Raw genomic sequence first — 24,730 nt, forward strand, 5'->3', positions numbered from 1 at the left:
TGTACGGGTATTCATGTGCAGGTTTGGGCCTGTATTTTATGAAGTGTTGTGAGATAATCATAGCAATGAATTATTTCATTGGTGCCCTTCATATTCCTCTCATTCATGCTGACAGCCATAATTCCTCCTTGTGATAGACACTGGAACCAACACAGAGGTGCTGTGAAGTGTGTACAATTTAAATAGTCAAAAGCCTGGAGAGAAAAAGGGTTCTTCCCTCCATTTTACAAATGGGGCCCTGAGGCACAGGGATTAAGTGACTGATCCAAGGTTGTACAGCAAGTCTGTGGCAGAGCTGTGGACTGAATCCAAATCTTTTGTTCCCAGTCAGGTTCCCTTTCTCCTAGTAGTTCGACATTGCTTTGCAGAGTCCTATGAAGACATACAGATTGATTTACAAATGAGCAGCTTTATCCCAGTCATGGCACCATACTGAACAAGGTGAATTAACCACACGCATCATCATTTTTAGAACCGCCAGCTTCTGCCAATGTAACCATGCCACTTCCCTTTCACTGCACCCCGAACATACTGTATCTCTGGTCTCTCTTCAATGAGCAGCCAGCATTACCATTTGCAGAGATTAGAAATATTCTAATTTACAAGTTTGACCTCAGACAGGGAATATTCAGAAATCCTCAAATTAAATTTATATTTCTGTCATGTTGAAAGAATACATTTATCAACATTGGAAGGCTTCTAAATGCCTTCCATCTGCATAATATCTCATTCCACAGCGTCTTCAGAAGACGAGTTTTATTGTGCCATGCACAGGAAAGTGAGGAAGAATGAAAACATTTGGTCTCCTCATATGCTAATGCTTACACTACTGCCTTTAATATATACACATCTATATTCTTTATTCTGGTCTTCCAGCCAATACTCATATCAGGATTTAACCACACCAATGGGGCTTGCAATAAATGAAAAAAAGAAGATCAAATAGTATATATCTGAATATTGCCAGCTATCTTGGATGGAAATTAAAAATGTCATTGCAATAAGGCAGCTTGATTCTCTGCAGACAGAATCAGGCAAATACAAGTCAGAGAGGCGACACAGAGACTAATGAAGCAGCTGAATTATATTTTCAGTCCCTGAAATACGTCTTCATTACTGCAGCCAGGAGAGACTGACAAACATTTTCAGAGAAGTGTGCAGAAAATATGCTTCACATTATACCACTAGAAAGTGGGGGACTCAGAAGATGCACACCATAGAGAGACTAAAGGGACACATTGTCTGTTTGAACAAACCATTAACCACAGGCTTAATTTGCTAGAAGACAACAGTTAACTGACATCAAAGTTTAGCCCACTAGAACAAGTTTTTTACTTATTTACTTCCTTTGCTCTGGCACGTAAGGGGAGTCTGACCCTCATGATAATAATGGCCTTCACGCAGGGCCGGCTCCAGGCACCAGTGGAGGAAGCACATGCCTGGGGTGGCACATGCTAAGGGGTGGCATTCTATCCATTCTTGGGGCGGCACTGTCCGGGCGGCTTTATTTATTTTTTCCCTTCGGCAGTTCGGGCGGCAGTCCGAGCAGCTTTTTTTTTTTGCTTGGGGCGGCAAAAATGGTAGAGCCGGCCCTGCCTTCACGATCCCTGCTCCCCTCTCCAACCTCACCCCAAACTGTACATCAGGAATGGGCCCAGCTCCATACAGCAGAAGCAAAAAGCCACCTGGGCCAGTCCTGTGGTTGTCATGGCAGCTATGGAATGTGGAGCAGATCCAGAAGAACTGTTGCGTGGACACTGAAGTCACCAAGAACAATGAGCCTTGAATGCTCTGGTGTGTGAGAAAGTTGCTCAGTGCAGCTAGGGCCTCTGTTGTGTTTAGGGCTAATTACCACACCCACACCAGCCCCTTCATTTACCACCATCTCATTTATCGTCTCATCCAACTCCTAGGTCAGCCAGTGGCAAACCTTCCATCGTTTCTAAGCGGGGAGTGGATTGAGACCTTACTGACGGGGCTCTGATTTGGGGAATGTGGCAGACGTGCATCTCATTGCCTGCTCTTTGGGTCAGTGGGAACACAGAGCATGAAAAGGATCTTTCAAAAAAAAATGTCTGCGGTTGGCATGAATTAGATTCTGCTTGGAGCTGATGATCAGACCTTGGGAACACACTATTGGGGTATTCCTTTCATAGAAAACTTTATAGTGTATATGCACTCGGTGCGTAATCCAATCTAAATAAAATCCCACTGCAGCAAATAACCTAGAAATCAGACCTGTGGGACCGTTCCAGATTTTCAGTGGAGCATTTTCAAAAATATTTCTTTTTATAAAAATAATGCATCCGTTTTACCATTTACAACTTCATCTGCATTTTCTGTGCATGCTATTGGCCTCATGCCTAGTTTGTCTTTATTTATGGCACCATAATGCTTCAAAGATCGTGAACAGCTAAGCATCCAAAGACTCTTCTGGGCTTGCTGAGAATGCAGCAGGATACGAACATCACACCGGATGCTCTGTTTATGACATGCAAGGAAAGAAAATAATAATAATGCTGTTGCGGTATTATAGACTTTCCGTCAAACCAATACCAAAAGTCTATAGCAGTCAGATATGCTAGCCACAACAAGAAAGGGGGAAAAATCATTCAGGGGCTGCAGGAAAATCCTGAATTATGAAGAGGCAAACAATTCCAAACCCATCTCTCTCTCTCTCTCTCTCTCTCTCTCACACACACACACACACAAATGTGTGCCTGGTTTAAAGGAATAGACTTCCATAGACACAGCAGGTGTCTATCTCTTAAACTCTGTGAGGATGTTTACAATGTATAAAGCTAAATGGCTTGTCTAATTTACAAGGGAATTCTTTAACACACTCCTATAACGGGACCTGAAAAACACAGGGTGTCGAAAGGCCGAGACACATGAAATTATCTAAAGTGCCCCCATCAGAGTGACTGGAGGAACAGCTCTGACAGCAGCTCTTCGATAATGGCTTTCATCTCCAATGTCTGCATAAATCAGATACAATACTATCCTTTAAATCTTTAAATTGTGAACTTGCTGTACTAATTGCTTCAATAACTTCAGTGCAAAATGGTTCGACCATGAATCTTTTTTTTTTAATGCTAAGCTCCCTGAATCCTTGACTCTCTTGGGTGTCGGGTGGATGGGTCCGCATCCCAACATTACAGTAAAAGAAAATCAGGAGCTCAAGCCTCCTTATCATTCTGGCAGAGTACATCCTGATCGTCATCCAAACCAAAAATAGCATATGGGGAGAGGGGAACATCACTTCCTCATTCAAATCCAGCATCCACTGGCTATATATAATTATCTATTTAGTGGGGCGTGGGGCGGAGGATAAGAATGGCCTTGCACAGAAAGCAATAAACTGAAAGTAACTTGCCAATTTCAGCCAATTCTCCATCTTCCCATATTTTACTTTCTTTGAAGGTTTGCTGCTGGGTACCCTTTATTTTTTTTAAATTACATGAAAAACTGACTTCACTGTGCTGCAGCACACACTAAGTAAAGAGTGAATTAGAGCTTAATAGCTGTTGAGGTGTATCTAAATGGAGTAATATTAAAAGGAAAGGCTAAAAATATAGCTGACCGGCCTGGGTGTTCAGAATGCACAGTGTTACATTCCTGTAGAAGTTAAAGTGTAATGCAAAGTAATTCTGCAGTAGCCCAGTGAAATCATCTCCAGGATTTAATTAATTATTGACATCAGGTTGGATTCTGCATTTCCACATTAGGATTTGTGCAGCGGGTGGAAAATTAGGGGTAAATTTGGACTGCTGCGTGTGGAGACTTAGCAATATGACTCCCATTAACATTAATGAGAGAGAGCGAGAGATGCAACTAGGTCCCTAAGAGCAGCACTCAACAGTTCCCTGCAACATCTCTTCCCAGACTGACAACGAAAAGCAGTATCATGATCCCAGCATTAAAAGTCTCTGCGTCCCACCTTTATAGGACTGCTCGTCGAGACCAGTGATTGCACATGCTATTAAGGGGCAGATCCTAAAGCAGGAGCAGGGTAGTGGCTTTAGATCGTTCTCGTCTGATATGCGTTATTGACAGCCTAGCATTAGGGCTGGACTATCATAGCTTTCCCGTGTGTAATATACTTGAGGTGGGGGGTGGGGAGAGGAACCGTTTGAACAGACTTTTATAAAAAAGATTTCTTGCAATAGATCCCCCCTCGCCAACATTAGGAGTAGAAATGGTGCCCTCCCATGGGTTGCTGAGAGCAGGTGCAGGGAGCTTGCTCTGCATTGAAGGCTCATTAATTTTCAGGCTGCAGGTCTCTCCCCCTGGCTGACTTCTCAAGCCCAGCTAGTAATCAGGGACAGCCTGGTTCTTATTTTCTGCATGCAATGCCTTTAAAAAAAAAGTACAGCTATAGATAGAGATACACCCCCACAAATGACAGGATACTTTAGCTGACACTTCAGACAGGAAAAAAAATATCTTGCCCTTCTAGAGCACCTTCTTGATAAGAGTCCCTATGCCCGTTACATACATTATTGAAAATAACTCTCACAACACCTCTGCAAGGTAGGTTCATGATCATTATCTCCTCTTTCAGAAGGGGAAACTGAGGCACAGCCAGGAACAGAATCCAGAACTTTTGACTCCAAGATTATTCACGTGCATGTTGTAACATACACATACATCGGTGTGCACTACAATAACTCCTGCTGTGAAAGCGCATGTCATTCACTGCTATCCTACTCACCTCGTCAGGAAACAATGGCAACATAACATTTGTTTGGGTTTCATTATTTTTATCCCCAAGTGTTTGCTCTAGAAATGTTCTGTTAAGGCTCTGGCTACCTACCAAGATGCCTTTTTGTCATTCTTTCCCTCTTCCTGAGCTTCCCCATCCAGAGGAATATTTGATGCATACAACGGAAAAGTGTTAAGGCAAAGAACACAGCGTCAATCATTTTAAACGGAGGGGTGCAGGACACATCTTTTCAGTTCAGGGTAAGATTGTGTGCGATGAATACATTGGCAACATACTGACCTGGCCTCCCCCAGGCTGTCAACTTAGAGAGAACAAGGAAAAAGCAGCAGTAAAACACAGGCAAACAGTAAACACTAGCATTTTTAATGTGCACACTCCACAGACTGAAAACCCAACAGCCCACATTGTGTTTAACTATTCCTACCTACAGGGGCTGGTTCTGAAAACAGATTCACAAGCAGAGACTCCAGTAGGTCTTCATGCAAGAGAAAGAATCTCTGTGTGTAATGTTGTTTTGCTAGAATAGGGCTCTTAATCCTGGCATTAAAGATACATTTCAACACCCACTGTTACCTACCCAACATTTGCCTCTTATACAGCATGCAATATATTCAATATACGCATTCACTAAATCCAGTCAAGAGTGTTTTTCATTCTAAATTCCAAATGATTTTGAAACACCTTTTAGCCAAGGTAAAAACAACAAGGAGTCTGGTGGCACCTTAAAGACTAACACCTTTTAGCCAAGGTGTAACCTTTAAATCTGCCTTCTGTTATTCTGGGTGTGCATCCTGGCCTGGAATGCATAAAGATCAGTGTCGTAAGAGGATTAAGTAAATATGCTCTCAATGAAACAGTTAATACGCCTTTGTTAAAAATCTGGTAAATTGCCCTTCTGGAAAAAGGAATAAAGCTCTGCTTTTTTAAATCATGATGCTCACTTTATACCATAAGCTTATAAAGGGGGACCTCCTCCGTGATCCAGGAAAATTTCTCAAGAGGAAAGTACAAAGGCTTCCTCCTGGAGGAGGAGGGGAAAGATTGGAGGTAGGTAATGAGGCACCTTCATGGAGAGGAGCTGAAGTTTATGATGAAACGGCAAATGGGTTTTGGAGAGCTAACAAAAGTTGGTTTCTGTCCATAATTTATAAGCTAGATTTTATGACACACCGGAGAAGGGAGCGGGGAGTGAGATGATTCCACCCAGGCAGAGATACCTGCCAAAAAGGGGACCAGGGATTTTTACAATTTAACACCTGAGAGATCGGGAAACCCAGAGACCAGGGTTGGGATGCAACCTGTATCTCAAGAAGCTTGGGGTAAGGGGAGAAAGCTGTGTCTCCAGAAAATAGCTCTTCAGCACAAAGGCCATTGCCAGTATAGTAAGTACTTCAACCCTACAGCTATATAGAAAGCAGGAACAAGGAGTTCTTCTGAAATGGATGGCACCGCGGAGACAAGGGACGCAGGCTCGGTGAGCGGGTCTGTGGAGATTGTTTGTCCGACCACGATGGAGGCACAGAAGCGCGCTCTCTCTCCAAGGACATGTGGGAACATAACAGATACATTTTCCTTTTCTGTAGGTTAGGATGAGACAGCCTGTCCAGCTTAATCTGCAGTGAGCTTAAACTCAGATGCAAGACGACTGACATTGAATTCTGTTTTGTTCAATTTTTCTCTCTGCTTTAATTCTTCAAATAAACTCACTTTACTAAGGGATCTTCTGTGTGTTTGGAAGGGTTAACCCAGCTGTTCCACTGCCGAGAAAGACCGGCACAGGGAGCCACACGCATATGGCCCTACTAGGTGAAGGAGTCCGGAAGTTCAAGACACCCACCCTTTTTTTCGGTCTATAAGGACCAAGGTCACAGGAGTCACCCTTGGGAAGGGTTTTTATACATTCCAAGGCAGAAGGGACCAATGTGATCACCTAGTTCGACTTTCTGTATTAACACAGGCCATGGAACTTCCCCAAAATAAATCCTAGAGCAGATTTTCAGAAAAAAAAAATCCAATCTTGATTTAAATATCATTAGTGATGGAGGGAGAATTCACCACGATACCCGAGAATTTGTTCCAATGGTTAATTACTCTCACTGCTGAAAATGTACACCTTATTTCTAGTTCGAATTTGTCTAGCTTCAACTTCCAGCCATTGAATCGTGTTAGACCTTTCTCTGCTAGACTGAAGAGCCCATTATTACATATCTGTTGCCCATGTAGATACTGAGGGACAGTAATCAAGTCACCCCTTAACTTTCTCTTTGGTAAGCTAAATAGATCGAACTCCCTGAGGCTATCACTATAAAGCAGGTTTTCTAATCCTTTAATCACTCCCATGGTTCTTCTCTGAACTCTAATTCGTCAACATCCTTGAACTGTGGGCACCAGAACTGGACGCAGGATTCCAGCAGTGGTCACACCAGTGCCAAATACAGAGGTAAAATAATCTCTCCGCTCTACTCCAGGGTGAGTTGCAATAGGTGAAAGGGGAGCCTGGGAGCCATGGGGGAGCTGAGAGACTGAGTGGGAACAGGAGGTACTGGTGGTCCAAATTTCACGTAAGGATATGTTTCCGTGTAGGACTTCTTTATTTCCCAGTGCTGCTGTATGTCTCCAAGACTCCACACACATTAACTAGTTGGTGGTGGTGCTTTCATAAGCTCAAAGGATGGCTTGATGAAAGTTAAGAAAACCAGCGTCAATATCAGTTGAGTTCCTCTGGGTCTTAAATGTGAGATACCTTTTATAATGGCCAACAGTATTCGACAGGGGGAATAGGAAGGTGTGTATGACGCGCTCATGTTTTATAAATGGAAGTAGTTTTTAGACTTCTAACATTTCAAAGCATTGATGTGAGACCTCTTTAAATGTGTATGACCACATGTGCCTTTCATTTCAACATAAAGAAATTAGTACGGTCAGGTGACATCTGTGCTTCCACATAAATGAAAGAGGCCACTATAGTCCAATGCTAGAACCAGTCTGAATTCCGTTGTCATGCATCCCAATGCCACTAGGCATTTGCAGCAGTTTGTTGCTCCGGTGTTAAAGCTGTTGCTATACGTGCTCTGACCTAACAACCCTGGTTCGTCAGCAGGGGCTTCGCCTTTTGCTTTATCTGGCTTCCCAATATAGTCTGAGTCCACAAACGTCGAGATTCTTTTAAAGTTTAATAAGAATCCAAGATTGCTTTTTAAGAGGCTGCCCGGGGTTTGGGCTGGAATGAAAATAAGGATTCCATCAGCCCTCCCCAAGTATCTGTCTTTTTAAAGCTCAAACACACAGGCATCACCCACAAAGAGGCTGCTGCTGCTATATTTAGGCATGCCAGACAAGCGTGAATGCTAAAAGCAGGGTCTTGAATTGATACACTTTGCTAGGAAAGGTGTATCTGAAGGACTCCCTGAGAACGGTCTGATCGGGATTCAGAAATATTGTAGGCAGGTTTGAAACGAATGGAATAAAGCCAGCCCTCTGGGGTAGACAATTATCTGCCAGACTGTATACAATGTAAACCACTCATTCTTGATGAAACAGTTCTGTTCCCTTCAATCCACCACAGGACTTAGATCCCTTGCTATCTATAGAACCATTGCTTAGTTTAACTCTTTAGAGGTGCTCTGTTCACATTCATATTTGTATGAAATACATATTTTACATATCCTGGAGCAGAAGAAGAATAAACCAGCACACTCAGATCACACCAAGTTACATATCAGAATAATAAGCAGGTTAATAACTTTAACAACACCTCCAAATATAATCATGGGGAACTCAAAATAATACAAAAGGAACACGTAGCCCATCCTCCATTTGTGGGGATGCAGGAATAAGATGGATAGATATTTACCCCGATTTTGCCTATTTCCAAATACGGAGGCTATCCCACCCTTAGGCTCTGATCCTGCAGTGAGCTCTATGTGGTTGAATCACCGTGCCCAGGCAGAGCCCCACTGACTTTAGGGGGCGCCCCCGACAGGCAGAGGGGGTCTGCCTGCACAGAGGTCATTGCAGAATTGGGACGGTCAATAGCTGGCAACAGTTCACGCACACTACAAAACATCTTGCATAAAGCTTATATTAACACCTTGGTGCCAGGAAACTCAGGCCAAAACCAAGCATGGTAATAAAAACCCTAAAGATCAAACATTTATCATAACTGCGAGAATATTTCCCCCTTGTCCCTTCACAGCTGAAATTGCCAACATTATGGAGCAGCAACTGTTTCTTCCCTCATTAAGGTTACAGCCGAGTTTACAAAAGCATCCCAATGTTGCTCTTCTTTCTACAACCCACAGTTCTCTCCCCCAGAACTGGTAAATTAGCTCTAAAACCAAGGTAACATTTTCTATTGCATTTGGAGTCATGTGGACACAGGGGTTCCTGAAGTGTGATATCCTAAAGATAAAGGCGTCCACCAAATTCCAGAAAAATCTTTAACTCGCTTGACTATTTTGTAGCAAACAACAAAACACAGAAAAGAGTTTTGTTTTAAAACCTAGTTTTGTGGCACGCTCCAGATCAGATCTAGTGCACAGGACTGATGATTGGGTGATTAAACTCAAACTATAAACGTTATTAAGATTTTAAATAGCAACATCGAGATGCCTCATTGGCTCAGACAAGTTTAAAATAAAACATGCGAGGATTTCTGGAGCACTCCGCTTTCTTTATGGAAGTAATGAACAGATTTGCACAAGAGCTCAGCTGTCATGAAAGCACCTAGGCCTCGAACCTGCAGTTGATTCCATAGATGGTTCTCTTGCCTTCCCCACACCCCGCAGCAGTCACTAGCACTGGATGTGGGTGCAAGATAAGTGATCTAGGCACATTTCCCAAAGTGCTCAGCATAGAATCATAGGACTGGAAGGGACCTCGAGAGATTTAGTCCAGTCCCCTGCACTCAAGGCAGGACCAGCACCATCTAGACCATCCCTGACAGGTGTTTGTCCAACCTGCTCTTAAAAATCTCTAATGATGGAGATTCCACCACCTCCCTAGGCAATTTATTCCGGTGCTTAACCACCCTGACAGTTAGGAAGTTTTTCCTAATGTTCAACCTAAACCACCCTTGCTGCAATTTAAGCCCATTGCTTCTTGTCCTATCCTCAGAGGTTAAGAACAACAATTTTTCTCCCTCCCCCTTGTAACAACCTTTTATGTACGTGAAAACTGCTGTCATGTCCCCTCTCAGTCTTCTCTTCTCCAGACTAAACAAACACAATTTTTTCCAATTTTCCCTCATAGCTCATGTTTTCTAGACCTTTCATCATTTTTCTTACTCTTCTCTGGACTCTCTCCAATTTGTCCACATCCATTTGTGAGCATTCGGCAGCTCGCAGTGGTCTAAAAACCTTGCCCCAACTCTCCAGCCCCTTTTTTTGTGGAGACACGCATCCCACGTCAGCCAATCACTGGGGAAGACTCATCAGGGGGAAAAGGAGGGCCCCCCCCCCACTACAAAACTGAAGTGCTCTTTGTGTTGCTACCCTCAGTTACAAAACGCTCCCTATGTGTCTTCCAAAGCTCCATGCTGGAGAGCTGGACATGGAGAAGAGGGAGCATGGATGGTGCCAGTTGAGCATGAAGGGTGGTGGAGAAGGGAACGAAGGGGGAAGCAGAGCAGGAGAGAGGATTACTGGAAAGCTTATAATGGGCATGTCAGGGGCCTGAAGAATCCCTCCCAGCCACAGCGCTGCCATTCAATGAACCTAAACAGGCTCATGGGGGGCTGATCATTCTTTTGGGGTCCTCGGGAATGAGCAAGCCTTGCTGAGGGTGGAGGGCAGGGTACTGAAGGGCCTCCCTGAATCTCGGAGGAATTGGCATGAAGACCTCATTCAGCTTGTGGGCCCTGAGCAAACCAGATTCTTTCACTCCTGTATCTATAACAAAGAGTCACCTTCTTAGTCATGGCAAAACTAGGATGCTTTATTCTGACTTGGACCTGGTGTTGAAATTTCCAGCAATCCCATGTGGAGTACCTTGTGGGATTGTCACTATTATTCCAATCAGTGCTCCAAGTGCTAATGGACCCTTGAGCAGACTGGAATGTGAAAAGAAAAATTGGGATTTTTTACTTTTCATCCAAATTTTGTTCCTATCAACATTTTCCATGCAGCTTTGAGACACACACCGCTAGCAATTCAACAGCAGAGACATGCAGCCAACCACAAAACAAAATGCTCTTGCCCTTTCTTCAAGAAACCACTTGTTCACTGTACAGATACAGTGGCTTTTCAAACTTTAAGTCATAAGCAGACACTTTCATTTAGCTCTTAGAAATATCCAAAGCAACATGTAACCCACATTAAAATAGTGTGGCTCTGTCTCCCTCTAGTGGCTAGACTACACAGAGGATTATGAGCAGTGCAAGTTGGGAAATAGTTTTGTTGGGGTGGGGGCACTTGCCCATGTAAAATTTCAATAGAAACCAAAATCCTTCTGCCCAGTTTTTGTCTGAGACATGTTTTGTTGGGGAAAAAAAACAAGATTGTTTTTGGTTTTGGCCTGAAATTCCTTTTTCAGTTGCTGAACAAAGCCAAAACCACACAAATTGTTTCCCAAGGTACTGGGTTAATAACAATCCCCCCCCCCTTCAATTTTGACAAAAATGGACATTTTCCACAAAAATTTCCATGTAATTGAAAAACCAAATTTGCTATCAAAGTATGTTTTGATGGAAATTTTTCGACCAACTTTACTTGAGTCTTCTACTGGCTCTGTTCTAAAGGACCTGGCATTTTACAGCTTAAACAGAAGAGGCTCATAGATCCAAAGGTTCCAGGTTCAATACCCCGTGGAGGACCTAATCTACAATGCCACTACAAAGGAGCAAAGAATTGAACGCAGAAAGTTGTAACTGCTCAATGATTGTAAAGTATTTTAGGTACCTTAGCTGTGAAACTTCAGACTTTCATTATTTTGTTTTTCTTTCAAATTTTCATTAGCTCTGAGTTTCCTGGGGTTTTTTTGTTTTTTTTTTTAAATCTAGGTTCAATCCAGATTTTGCATCTTGAGCCTACCTCCATAGTTGTCTGCTCAGAAATATTTGACCATAAAATAGTTGTCAGAACACCGACTGGTTTATCATGCCAAATCCTCTGGGACTTAATCATGGCCAAGACCTAAAGACATAGTCAAGAAGCATGACAAATTCCCAAGCACAAGAAGTGGAATGAGATGTAAATAGACCATAAATAATAGATCTCAGTAAATCCAAGAAGAAAATGACAGCTAAAACAATTTATAAAGAGGATGAAGTATCTGATCCTCAGATCTAACCTCAGTCTAAGTCAAGAAGGATCCAAACTTTAAAATTACAAACATTTCCAAAACAACAGCTCGAAGAGCACTAACGATATGTTTAATGCAAGGCCAGGCTTTCATGTTAGTTTTAGGCACATTAATTAAAATGAAGAAATTCAGGAAATTCCAATTGATGGATATTAAAAAGAGACCTTAAGTCACCCTCATGTAATAAGACTCAAATATTTTCCTATGCGGTTTTCAGCAGCTTGCTACCTGTAGCTGACCTCAGTGATATACCCCTAGGCCCTGTGTATATGGAAGATTCTGGGGAAGCAGAATACGTATATAAGGGCATGTCGACACTAGAAATGTAAGTAGACCTATGTTAGGTCAATTTACAACCACCACAGTAATTGCTGTTGTGGTTCGTGCCCACACTGCCCTCTCTCTGTCGGTGGTGTGCATCCTCACCAGGAACGCTTACGCCAACTTCAGAGGGGCAGTGGGGGGGACTGAGAGCCTGAGCTGCCCCCTGGGATCCCCGCTCCCAGGAGCCTGGCTGCTCCCCGGGGCTCTTGGCTCCCTGTTGCAGCCGGGCTCCTGGCTGCAAGCTCCACGCCTAGAGTCCGACCTGCTCCCAGGGGTCTCAGTCGGCCGCTGGGCTCCCTGTGGGGAGCCGGGAGCCTTCGGGCAGCTGCCAGGCTGCGCCTACCCAGCTCCCCGTTCCCAGCCAGGCTGCGCCTTCAGCTCCCTGTGGGGAGCCCAGGGGTTGGCGCGAGGCTCCCAGGAGCCGCCTGGACTCCAGGGGTAGAACTCCCTGCTGGGAGCCCAGCTGCGGTGGGGAGCGGAGAGCTGTGGGGAGCAGCCAGACTCCCAGCGGGGAGCTGAGAGCCGGGGCAGGCAGCCAGCCCCCAGTGGTGGGCAATGGGGAGCCAGGAGCCTCCAGGAAGCACCAGGCTCCAAGAGGGGAGTGCGCAGCCTGGCTTGGAGCAGGGAGCTGGGTGGCGGGGACTGGGCTGGAGCCCCCCCACCCCGGTGACAGCCCAGCTTTCTCGTCAATTGGACGCGTGAAATTGACAAGAATGACAGCCAACAGCCAACATAATTAGCAGCGTCGACATGGACACTGCGTCGCCCTAACCACACCGACATAAAGCCCGGCGCCTCTCGTGGAGGTGGAATTATTACCTCAGCGGGAGCAAGGCTGCAGTGTGAACACTAACGCCACGTTGACACCTCCAGTTACGTCAGCAAAATTTATGTTGCTCAAAGAAAAAAAACCAACAACCCCTCAGCAACGTAAGGTTCGCCAGCATAAGCGCTCATGTGCACTGCTGGTGGGAGAGCGTCTCCTGCCAATGTAGCTACCGTGCATCACCGAGGTGGTTTTATTATGTTGACGGAAGAGCTCTCTCCCATCAGCACAGAGCAGCTGCATCGATACAGCTGTGCCGCTGTAAGCTTGCTAGTGTAGACACGGTCTACGTGTGTGCGTGTACGGATGGTACTTAGCACATCAAGTAGAAGGTGTTATATATGGTTATTAAGCAAGGTTACCAACAATCATTTGGCCTACTGGACTCTGTAACAATCTGTAATAAATGAACAAATGATTAAAACAGTGTTTGTTGTAGCCATGTCGGTCTCAGGATATTAGAGTGACAAAGTGGTGAGGTCCAGTAAAAGATATGACTTCACCCATCCTGTCTCTCTATTTATGAAAATACCTGTTAATCCTTTAGGAACAATTTATAAATTCACCATTGATATAAAGTGTAACTAATCTGGTGAATTAAACAAGGCACATCAGTAAACTGAGTGAATAAAAGAGTGGGCTGGGAGTCTCTTTAGGGCAGGAAAACCTATTGAAAAAGCAGTTTACTCAGATTTAAAAAACTGATAACTAACCTAGCAGCATGTACAACTGGTCTTCTAGAACTGCAAACTATCCTACCCTATGTCAAAAAGCGATTGGGTGCTTTTATTGCTGATGAAATCTGTTCATGAGAGTCACACATCTTGAAATCTTATAGAGGCCGATCGGCTTATTTTTTTAAAGGGTTCAGTAAAAGGAAAAAAAAAACGTGTCACTAATTTGGAACCCTGCTGTCCTTTTAAAAACCATCTTTGAGACAATACCACTTACGTTATAGGATCCTCCAAATGTTCACTGCAAGGACCTTCTCCTTTGAAGTAGTACAAAGAAAAGACTTTGATCCTGCTTTCCTTATCCTGCGGTCTGTGTAAATGTATGTGCATTAGGCACTCAAAACTTTCCACTGTGCTATGGGCAGGTACAGCCATAGTGCGTATATACACAAATGCAGGGGGAAAGCTCACTAGACATCTAGTGGGAAATGCTCTATCCAATAATGAGAAGGGACTATATTTCACTTCTGTGACTAGTTTTGTCTTTGTAGCTGGGACATGTGCAGGTCAGATCTGGATTTGCTTTTCTGTTAGCCCAATGAATTGATTTTACTGCAAACTCCCAGTGTGAGGAAATGGTCAATTCCATTCGCCATTCGTTGCCTTTGTTCCATGGCTCTGGTGAAGGGGTTCGGAGACCCGATCCCTGGCTGCTGTGTCAAGCAATGTAACATATCCCAAGTTCTACTGGGCACTCACTTTCCATGAGCATGTGTGGTGTGTAGGAAATACAGTACTACTGCTCACCTGTAAAACTTACATAGACCATTTGGGGGAGAGTTTCAAAGGTACAAATTGGCCCCTGACTCCCTTTTATAGCGTTGCAAGTTTTCCCCTAAAATCTCATAGACCACTTCCTTTGCCTCTGGGCTCATTTTGTGCAGACAGTAAGAGGTTTGGGCCTTTATTGGTTTTTGAGGTTTATTCATTTTTGCTCACTTCACTTGATTCAGCACAATAACTATTTCTGGATACAGTTTGTATAAACAATTGTATTATCCACAACACTTCATGGGGCTGTATTGTGCAGCAGAATTCATAGAAAGAAGACTCATTAAGGTCTCAACATGGTTTTTTTTTAAATTATGCATTCAACCTGGAATACGCAGAGGTGCCCTGAGAAGGGCACCATTAACTAACAACAGTGGAATCCGGAATACTGCACTTGCTGCAGGCAACTGTTGATGTGTCAGTGGCATTCCCTGTACGTGTGGAGAACACAGAAGCATTGGTAACTGGGGAGTGGTGAGTGACTGCATGCACTCAGAGCATATCCTAATCGTAAAACTTCCCTTCCCAAGCAGCTCCATCAGGTCCTAACTAATAAATGTGTCTCGTCATAATACTGTTAACTTTTTTCAACGCAAGAGTCTGAACTTGCAACCCCTACTCATGTGAACAGCCCCTTGAACATCAATGGGAATATTCACAGGAGTTAAGATTGCTCGCAGGAGTAAAGGCTGCAGAACTGGACTCAGAGTGTTCTCTCTAAACTACATTGCAAGAGGTTGCGTGTTTGTAATTTGTCTGGGGCTCCCCACTTCCTTAGTATTCCTTGGTCCCCTTCACACAGTGCCAGACAGTAGAGGAGGTAAACGGAAACTCTGATAAGAGCTCTGGGAGCTGTTTACTTACAGTACACATCCACTCGGATTGATTTTATAGCTGGGGAACCCAAACCATTCTCCGCCTTGCAGTAGTAGCGGCCTCCTTGGTGTCGCTGGATATTTGTAATCCTCAGAGTTTCATTGAAGACACTCGAGTCTTGGAATCTGTCAGAGGCACTTCCCGCTGTTTTGGTCCACCTGATCTGAGCAAGCATCGAAAAAGATTGTTACTTTAGGTTGGCTGTTTGTAAAAATGAATGCAGTACAGCTGCAGAGATTCCTCTGCACACCTGAGAGCAGCATGGGCCCTGTGGCTATGAAAAATCAAAGTGAGGCCCGTTTATTGCAATACATACCAACGCGCTGGGGTAGCAGTCTGAGAACTACTACCTCGATCCAAAGTACATTTGCCTTTTTAAAGCCGAAAACCGCAATCATATTACACGTTACACGTCACTGACAGGAATAGGAGAGTCTTTTTGGTGGTTTCCGATACTGTCATTTCTTTGCATCATTTGGGGTGCCTGTTACTTAAATGTTCCAGGCAGGGTACAATTACATAATGGGGTATTTATGCAATTGGATTGGGTAGGGGCATGATTAGTCAGTTTAGCCAATTACTGCATTGCTTATTGCTTCACACAAGCGGTTATTATATTTCGCCCGCCATAAACACCCACTTTATTATTGCTGCAGCTGGGGTTTTTCATTATTTTCCTCTTCCCCCCCCCCCTCCCTCTGGTCATAAACTTTGACAGTTACTGGCAGAGAACATGACACTTAGTTTGGTTCAGGCCTGTGGCCTGCAGGGTGGGCCTATGTCGATTTAAAGCCTAAACTAATAGGGCTGGCTAGATTTTTCTCCACAAAAGAATACCAGGAGTGGGGTCCTGGAACTAGTCTATGTTAGCAATCGCTGATTACTCTAGTTAGAAATACCTTGTAAAGAAATCTATCCCGCTGGTGTGGCATATATGTGATGACTCAACCACCAGCAGTAACACATCTGCTTAAATAGCTGCAGAAAAACCCTCTATGAGCAGAATTAAGCAGAGCACCTCAGGTCTAGTTCTGTGCTGTTCTTTTCAATACCTGAGGCAATTTGATATTGAATTTATTTTTTGTATTGTTCTACCTAGGTTTATATATAAAAATATTTTAATGTGCCAAAGCACTAGTTATAATGGACACATTTTCCGAGATTTTGAGCCCCTGCAGCTCCCATTGAAGTCAAATTAATGAAAATCAGACCACAAATTTCTATTTGGAAACATCTTAAAACATAACAGAAGCCTCCAGCTGCTTTTCAATAGCCATATCATAAACAGCGTCTTACAATTTCAGGCAGCTGTCTATACCTGGGGGCAGGGGAGGAGTTAAAATAGTTACTTGGCTTTTTTTTAAAAAAAAAAGGTCTGTTCCAATAATTAGAACTTCTCCTACATCAATAATTATTTTCCAAAAATGTGCAAACTTTTCAAAGCGAACACTTCTGTTAAACTGCCAACACAGTTGGCATGCCTATAACACTCTATTACGAACAATGCAGTTCTTTTCAACACAGCTGTGCACAACAGAATCCGCTCTGGTAATGACACGGACAGTTGCTATGGTACGACTCAGTTAAAAGTTTGTACAATTGAATGAAACATGCATTGAAAATACTTGAGCAAGTTGCAATGGCCGCACTTCACAGCACAAGAAAAGGGACACGTTCGGCCCAACGTTCCGTGACATTAAACCACTGACTTCACAGCTACGCTTCAGTTCCAGCGGTGCCAAGGACTGGCCTAGTTATTTTGTGAACGACTTTTCCATCTCACGTTCAACAATGATGCAAAGTTTCTGTTGGAATTACAAGTCGAACGAAACAGTTTCTTGCTAAAAAGCAGACCTCTGGCAAATGCCACTTAAAGGAAAATGGTCTCAATAGTGTTTTCTCTTGCTGAGTCTCTGGCCGTCTCCACACAGCTGTTAAAGGGACTTCTTTTTCAACTAGCGGTGAACGCCAATGGAAGAAGGGACAGGATCCCTAGCCTTATGGACAACACATTACAGAAGTAGTGAAGTAATTATTGGTAAAATATCCTGCTGGGCATGCTTGTTAATATGGTTACAGTTAGGTTGTTATATACTGGAAAAAATTAAATGCCTCATTCTGTGACCCATTAATGATGTTGAGTAGCACATTGTTGTTGTTTTTATGTATATTACAGAACATCTAGAGACCCCAGCCAAGCTCGAGGGGCCCACCCTACGAGGCGTTGTACAGACACAGTGGCCTGTAATGCTTACCAGATGAATAGACAAGAAAGATGTAGGTACAGAGAGTTGAAGTCACTTGCCTGGAGAAGCACAGCAGATCAATGGCAGAGCTAGGAAAAGAAACCAGGGTCCAATGGACTAGATTGTTTCTCATTGAACGACACCATTATCCATGGACTGCAGTGTCTCAACAGCACCTCTTCTGTGCCTCCTACTACAGCCCATCATGAAGTGCAGTTCACTATCCTCCCAACCTCACGCACCACAGGACAGGAACGGTAACTCTATTGGTCTCCCAAAACCTCCTTGAGCATCCTTTCCCCCCACTCCCCAAACACACACACACACACACACACACACAGTGCATCAGTAAGAATCTGGTCCCCAATTAATATTCAACCAGTTCTATGCCTTCCACCCTTGTGTGGTATGTGAGCATGATTTTCATTTGAAAAAAATACATGGAAACTCTGAGCACCTTCGAAAGTGATGCCATTAAAAAAGAAACAAACGTTTCCTACTTTCCCATAGGAACTTCTCCCTGAAAATTACACTGGTCCAGAACCACGACAGGCAACACTCAATCCTGGACCAAAACCAGGTTTGAAGTCCCACATCTTCTGATCCATTAGGAACCGAAATGGGAGCTTATATCTATTTTTCTCCCCCCGGAAGGGCTGTAGGCTTGGACTCCAGAAACTGGAGTTAGACAGAAGAATAAAATTTTGAAAGATCTCCAAAACATTTTGAATCTCTTTTATAAAATACACAGGATAGTCACAATATATGATGGTGTAGCATGCATGCAGGCATTACATTCTTTGCAGCTGATCTGCATAACTCAAACATAGCTGGACCACTCAGGAATAAAGCAAATACCTAAAACTTTCTATCTATATTATTCTGTCTTTGTATGAGAGAAATGCCATTACCACAGCTATATTTACAAATATTAATATGTTTGCATTTCTACTGTAAAGCTCTGGCTTCGGGGCATTTTAAGTCATCCATAAAAATGTGCTCCTGGTTAATTTTGGTGTACGGAGTGTGCAGAAGGTTGCTGTCAAACTTTAATATTTTCAAAAAATAAAATAAAACTAAGCATTGGTTTAGTGTTAAGGTAACACAAAAAGGAGAAGATAGTCACTGAATCTCCTGCATGCTTTATTATTATTACTGTTATTGTTTGGACCAAAAATTGCCAGGCTGTTGTGGATTTAAATTAATTGTTTTATATTTTTTTCTTATATTTTAAAAGTAAAATAGAAAAATGTATCGAACAAATAGATGTTTGTTCTTTAAGGGGAAATATTTTTTTCTTGAAAAACTCAAAAAGTTGGTATTTACTCCATCGAAAGAATCCGTCCCAGAATATCTTTTTTAAATCGTTCACTATTGTTACAATCTATCTAATCTTAGAAACAACATAGCCCAGTCTACGATTCCTTTATCCAATCCGTCCTCCAACCGCATTTCACAGCACTCTGACTTTTGATGGCCAGCACTAGCCCCTACAAGTGGATTTTCAGTTTTATGAGGCTCCCTCACTTTGGGGGTAATATGAATGGTAGTTTTGGAGATGACCTCTACTTAGCAGGGAGGAGGATCTTCCTAAGAGAAAAAGGTGTAAAACAGCCAACCGGGTTCTCTCGCTTTCAAGTGAGAGCAGCTCTGGGGGGAAAAGCCCATGTTTACATTGCAGTTGATTTAATCTCAATGCATTATTCACATTGGCTTTAGCTCAGTGTAAATACTACAATGATCTGATTCCAATCAATATAATATTATTTATTGAGCTCCAACGCTGCAAAAAATATGACTAATGCACTAATGAAAGCAAATGAATACAGCAAAATAAGAGGACTGAGCCTAGAAGTCTTCCTCAAGCATAACTCCCCTTCAAGATCGACCTGTGCTTCTTTGGTTCACTGGACTAAGTTGAAAAAAAATAAAATTTGTTTCAGGTCAAACTAAACATTTTGGGTCAAATGAAACACTTTGGTTGCCTCAGGTGACTTTGGGAATAATTTGTGAACTTTCTTGGTTGATCCAAATCTGCATTTTTTGGGGAAAAAAAGTTTCATTTAAAAACTTTTACCCAGCTCTAATTATAGTAATTTAGGGGCTGTAGTACGGGGCCTGGTACAGTGAGTGAGTGATATGCAGAATGTCATTGAAGTTCTTACCCAATATCCATTGAATAAAAGCCCTTTCATTGATTTCACTGAGCATTGGATCAGGCTCTAAATACCATGTGAGAAAGCTATCCGCCATCACCGTTCCATATTTCATTCCCATAGTATCTGAGCCCTCACAATTATTAATGCCTTTCTCCTCTCAGCACCACCGTGAGGTCAGGTGGTGCTTTTATCTCTCCACACCTCCTGTGAGCAACTGAGATGTAGAGAGACTAAACAGCTCACCCACGGTCACAAAGGAGGTGCATAGTGGAGCGGGGAATTAAACCCATATTTCCCAAGTCCCAGGCTAGCCCTGATCAATTTATTCAAGTGTTCAGACAGTTCCTGCGTTGAAAATTTCCAGCCAATTGCTTTTATTGCTTAGTGGATATTTGCACGGTTCAGAAATCCCAATATTTTCAAAAAATGTAGCCTACGGAATGTGATTATTCATCCAAAACCACCCTGTGACTGTTTCTTATTCAGAATTTGTTTGAAAATTTCCATTGTCTCCATATTGGAGCAGAAATAATACCACGTGAATTGTGTGACCAGTCACATAGCATGAATGAAGAAATATTCAAAGAAAACAGCTTGCGAACAACCAATGGGCTAAAGCTATTCTTTTTCATAATGTGGCTTTTTATTGAAGTCACATCCATACATCATGGCTTATACAAATCAACTAATAATGCATGTTAATACATAACACACATACATTCACCTACTGCATTAATCTTGGCCTATTAGGGTGAAATTTTCAAAACTGCTCAGAGTTGGCTGCTCATGTCACTTTTGAATAGCTTACATTTTTGTTTTCACAAGATTCTGCTCTTTATTTGTCATTCAGAACTCCAATAAAAGCCTCACCATGAATGCTTATTACTAAGTAGGACATTAGCAGAAATCAGGGCTGGCTTATGAATGATTCACTTTTAAAGGTAGGTAAATTCATAATGAATATTTGTAATGGACAGTTCAACTAACTCTACATAGACCAATCCATTGAGCCATCAAGAACTTTGCTAGTGTTTTAATGGTTTGAGCAGATACTGCGAGAAGTTCACAGATATGATCCAGTGTATGGTTTCTGTCTTCAGAGTAAATTGCTTTTCTGCTTTAACTACGATTCCTTGAAAAGCAGGTTCTCATCTTGTTTAGTAATGGATGGGTCAGGGTAGTTGAACTAAACTGATACACGTACAAAATACATTGGATAGCACAAAACTGTTCTGCTGATGGGTCTGTTTTTACAGGTTTCATCTGAGTAATCTGCTCCTGTAGTTTTGGCTTAGGAACTAAAAAGAAAAAGTTGATTCCTGTCAGCTATTTCCACATAGCAGATGGCCAGTCAGAGAGCAGCAGCAAAACATATTTTCGTTATTTATTCAGAAAAGGAACCTTAAGAATTAAGGAATTATTTTGGGGCAGTTCTCTGGCCTATGTTATGCAGGTCAGACTAGATGATCACAGTGGTCCCTTCTGAATTTAGAATCTATGAAAGAAACGCAGAGGTTTACAGACCACAATGCATTGCAGAAGTATTGGCTCAAACACTGTATTGCCTCAAAAGTACCTAAATGTCTTTCCATTATTCAAAGCACATAGTCTGCTTGGTCAGCATCAATGGATTGGTTTTAAGCCACCATTCAATATATCCAATAGATTTCACAATGGATTTATTTTTCTTCTCTCCAAGAGATCAGAGGGAAAGGAGAAGTTTGGCAATCACTTTTTTACATTGCAAAACGGAAACCTCTGTTAAGCACCAACTGCAAATATATAAAATAATCAAAATAAGGTTATCCCACATGCTCAGTGAGGAATCACGTTGGAATGGCTTGTAGACATCCTACTCTCACTTCCATGAGAATTTTATGATAAGGAAATCTCTTAGCCACCCTCCCACCATTGAAATCCCTGCCTCAGAACAAGCAGCCTTTTTGCATGCACACAGTCTGGAGTCAGCTGGGGGAGAGGCCAACGCATAACTTCCTCCTCCCATCCCCCCGAAAAAGGATCTCAGTATAATGTATCTGGAATGGATGGGGACATTTGTCACACCAAGATTAATCTGAACCTTTACAAACAGCCAGGCTTTTTATTCCAGATTGTTTTCTGCCTTTCTGACTGGATTATTTTTGCTTTCAGTTAAAGTTCTGGGTGATGGTTCTCGATCTGACCCATGAGTCGTTTGTATTTTCCGTAAAACACCTGGGCTTTCACTCAGATGACTCCTCTTTGGCTTCATTTAGCAAAACAGATTCAGAGAGTAGCTGCTACAACCACAGGGCAGGAAACTATAAGCCACAGCTCTCAGGACAGCAAGCTTTCCAGTGCATTTCTCCCCTACTCTCCTGCTGATAGACTCCCATTTTCTCTGCCTTTAACACTCCCATTCTTGAGACTCCACAGCTGGCCTATAAGGTGGATAGAAAGCTGGCTAGATCGTCGGGCTCAATGGGTAGTGATCAATGGCTCCATGTCTAGTTGGCAGCCGGTATCAAGCGGAGTGCCCCAAGGATCGATCCTGGGGCCAGTTTTGTTCAATATCTTGATTAATGATCTGGAGGATGGCATGGACTGCACCCTCAGCAAGTTTGCAGATGACACTAAACTGGGAGGAGTGGTAGATACGCTGGAGTGTAGGGATAGGATACAGAGGGACCTAGACAAATTAGAGGATTGGGCCAAAAGAAATCTGATGAGGTTCAACAAGGAAAAGTGCAGAGTCCTGCACTTAGGACGGAAGAATCCCATTCACTGCTACAGATTAGGGACCGAGTGGCTAGGCAGCAGTTCTGCAGAAAAGGACCTAGGGGTTACAGTGGACAAGAAGCTGGATATGAGTCAACAGTGTGCCCTTGTTGCCAAGAAGGCTAACAGCATTTTGGGCTGTATAAGTAGGGGCATTGCCAGCAGATCAAGGGACGTGATCATTCCCCTCTATTCGGCATTGGTGAGGCCTCATCTGGAGTTCTGTGTCCAGTTTTGGGCCCCCACACTACAAGAAGGATGTGGAAAAATTGGAAAGAGTCCAGCGGAGGGCGACAAAAATGATTAGGGGGTGGAGCACGTGACTTATGAGGAGAGGCTGAGGGAACTGGGATTGTTTAGTCTGCAGAAGCGAAGAATGAGGGGGGATTTGATAGCTGCTTTCAACTACCTGAAAGGGGCTTCCAAAGAGGATGGATCTAGACTGTTCTCAGTGGTACCAGATGACAGAACAAGGAGTAATGGTCTCAAGTTGCAGTTGGGGAGGTTTAGGTTGGATATTAGGAAACACTATTTCACTAGGAGGGTGGTGAAGCACTGGAATGGGTTACCTAGGGAGGTGGTGGAATCTCCTTCCTTAGAGGTTTTTAAGGCCCGGCTTGACAAAGCCCTGGCTGGGATGATTTAGTTGGGGATTGGTCCTGCTTTGAGCAGGGGGTTGGACTAGATGACCTCCTGAGGTTCCTTCTAACCCTGATATTCTATAATTCTATGGCCTCACTCTTCCAGCCAAGGCATTCAGATACCTCAGTGATGGATGGTCATCATAGCTTCTGATTCCCCCTCACCTAGTCCCATCAATTGGTCTCAATCATTCCTGATCTTTTCCTCCAAGCATTCTAGTCAAGCATGTCTTCCAAGCTCACACCAACCTTCTTCATGTCCTCCTTCAGCCTCTCAAACCGCCTTGTTCAAGGTCTTCCTCGTGGTCTTTGTCCCGCGACTACTACCTCTTATACTCTCTGGCCAACGTATCCCACATTGCGTCATCTCACATGACACAGCCATCTCAGACAACACTCCTTCAGCTTTGTTGTGATGGGGGCTACCTGCATCATGGCTTGCACTGCATCATGGCTCGTATGGGGTGTGTGTGCCATATAAATACCTAAACTAGTGGTTCTCACACTTTTCTGTACCATGACCCCATGTTACAACAGAAGTTTCAGGACCCATCTAATCAAAGAAAGGGAGGATGACCCCAGTCCACAGTTTGAGAACCTACGGCTGAGTGGATACACAACTGGACAGAATTGCCTCTGGAAAGAGCAAGGGTATGTCAACACTACGATCCTGGGGTGTGACTGCAGCTCATCTAGACATACCCAAGCTAGCTTGAGCCCTGGTAGTAGAAAAGCCAGAGTGAGACAGGCTTCAGTGCAAGCTGGCCACCAGACTAAGTAGCCAAGGTTCCGGGTGAGCTTGTACAACCTGTGCTGCTGGGATTTCACTGCTCCAGTACCTGAGCTAGCTAAATTAAAGCTAGCTAGCTCAGGTAGGTACCCATGCTGCAGTCACACACCATGACTGCAGTGTAGACATGCCATAAGTTTAATCAGCAGGAAGGGTTGATTGGAACGGCATTGTGGGACCAATTCTCCACCGTCTTGCCTCTTATGTGGTCATTTACATCAGTGCACAATGCAGCTAGTGGAAACACTGAAACCACATTTTGACCAAAAGTAGCCTTTCCCCCCTTTAATTCCCTCCCTTTCTTTTCCTTGATCAGCTCTAGTTCCACGTGAGCGCAAAATGGGAATGGAACACCACCTCTGGAATGGCAGGTATAAATGACAACGCACGGCGGTGGAGATCAAGCTGTTTGGATCTAGGCCTTGTGCATGGCGGTGCACAAGATCCTCAGTATGACAGCCACTATCAGGCTAGCCCAGCAATGTTTTCTTTGATTACTTGGTTTATAGGGATTCCTTTGTTCAGACATTTCGGAGGTGTCGTTTCTGCACTGTCTGGTGGTGGCTCTGAATAATTAGAAT

The 24,730-nt window shown here is 43.3% G+C and overlaps 1 protein-coding gene across 2 annotated transcripts in view; it reads right to left on the bottom strand.

Moving 5' to 3' along the window:
- MDGA2 (MAM domain containing glycosylphosphatidylinositol anchor 2) overlaps nucleotides 1–24,730 on the bottom strand; it is a 631,329-nt gene that overhangs the window by 326,490 nt on the left and 280,109 nt on the right. For both annotated transcript variants that reach the window (XM_065403864.1, XM_065403863.1), the window contains exon 3: nucleotides 15,545–15,719. In XM_065403864.1, coding sequence (XP_065259936.1) covers nucleotides 15,545–15,719 — 175 coding nt within the window. The remainder of the gene's footprint in view (nucleotides 1–15,544; nucleotides 15,720–24,730) is intronic.

Source organism: Emys orbicularis, chromosome 4 (assembly GCF_028017835.1).
Source record: "Emys orbicularis isolate rEmyOrb1 chromosome 4, rEmyOrb1.hap1, whole genome shotgun sequence".
Taxonomy (NCBI): domain Eukaryota; kingdom Metazoa; phylum Chordata; order Testudines; family Emydidae; genus Emys; species Emys orbicularis.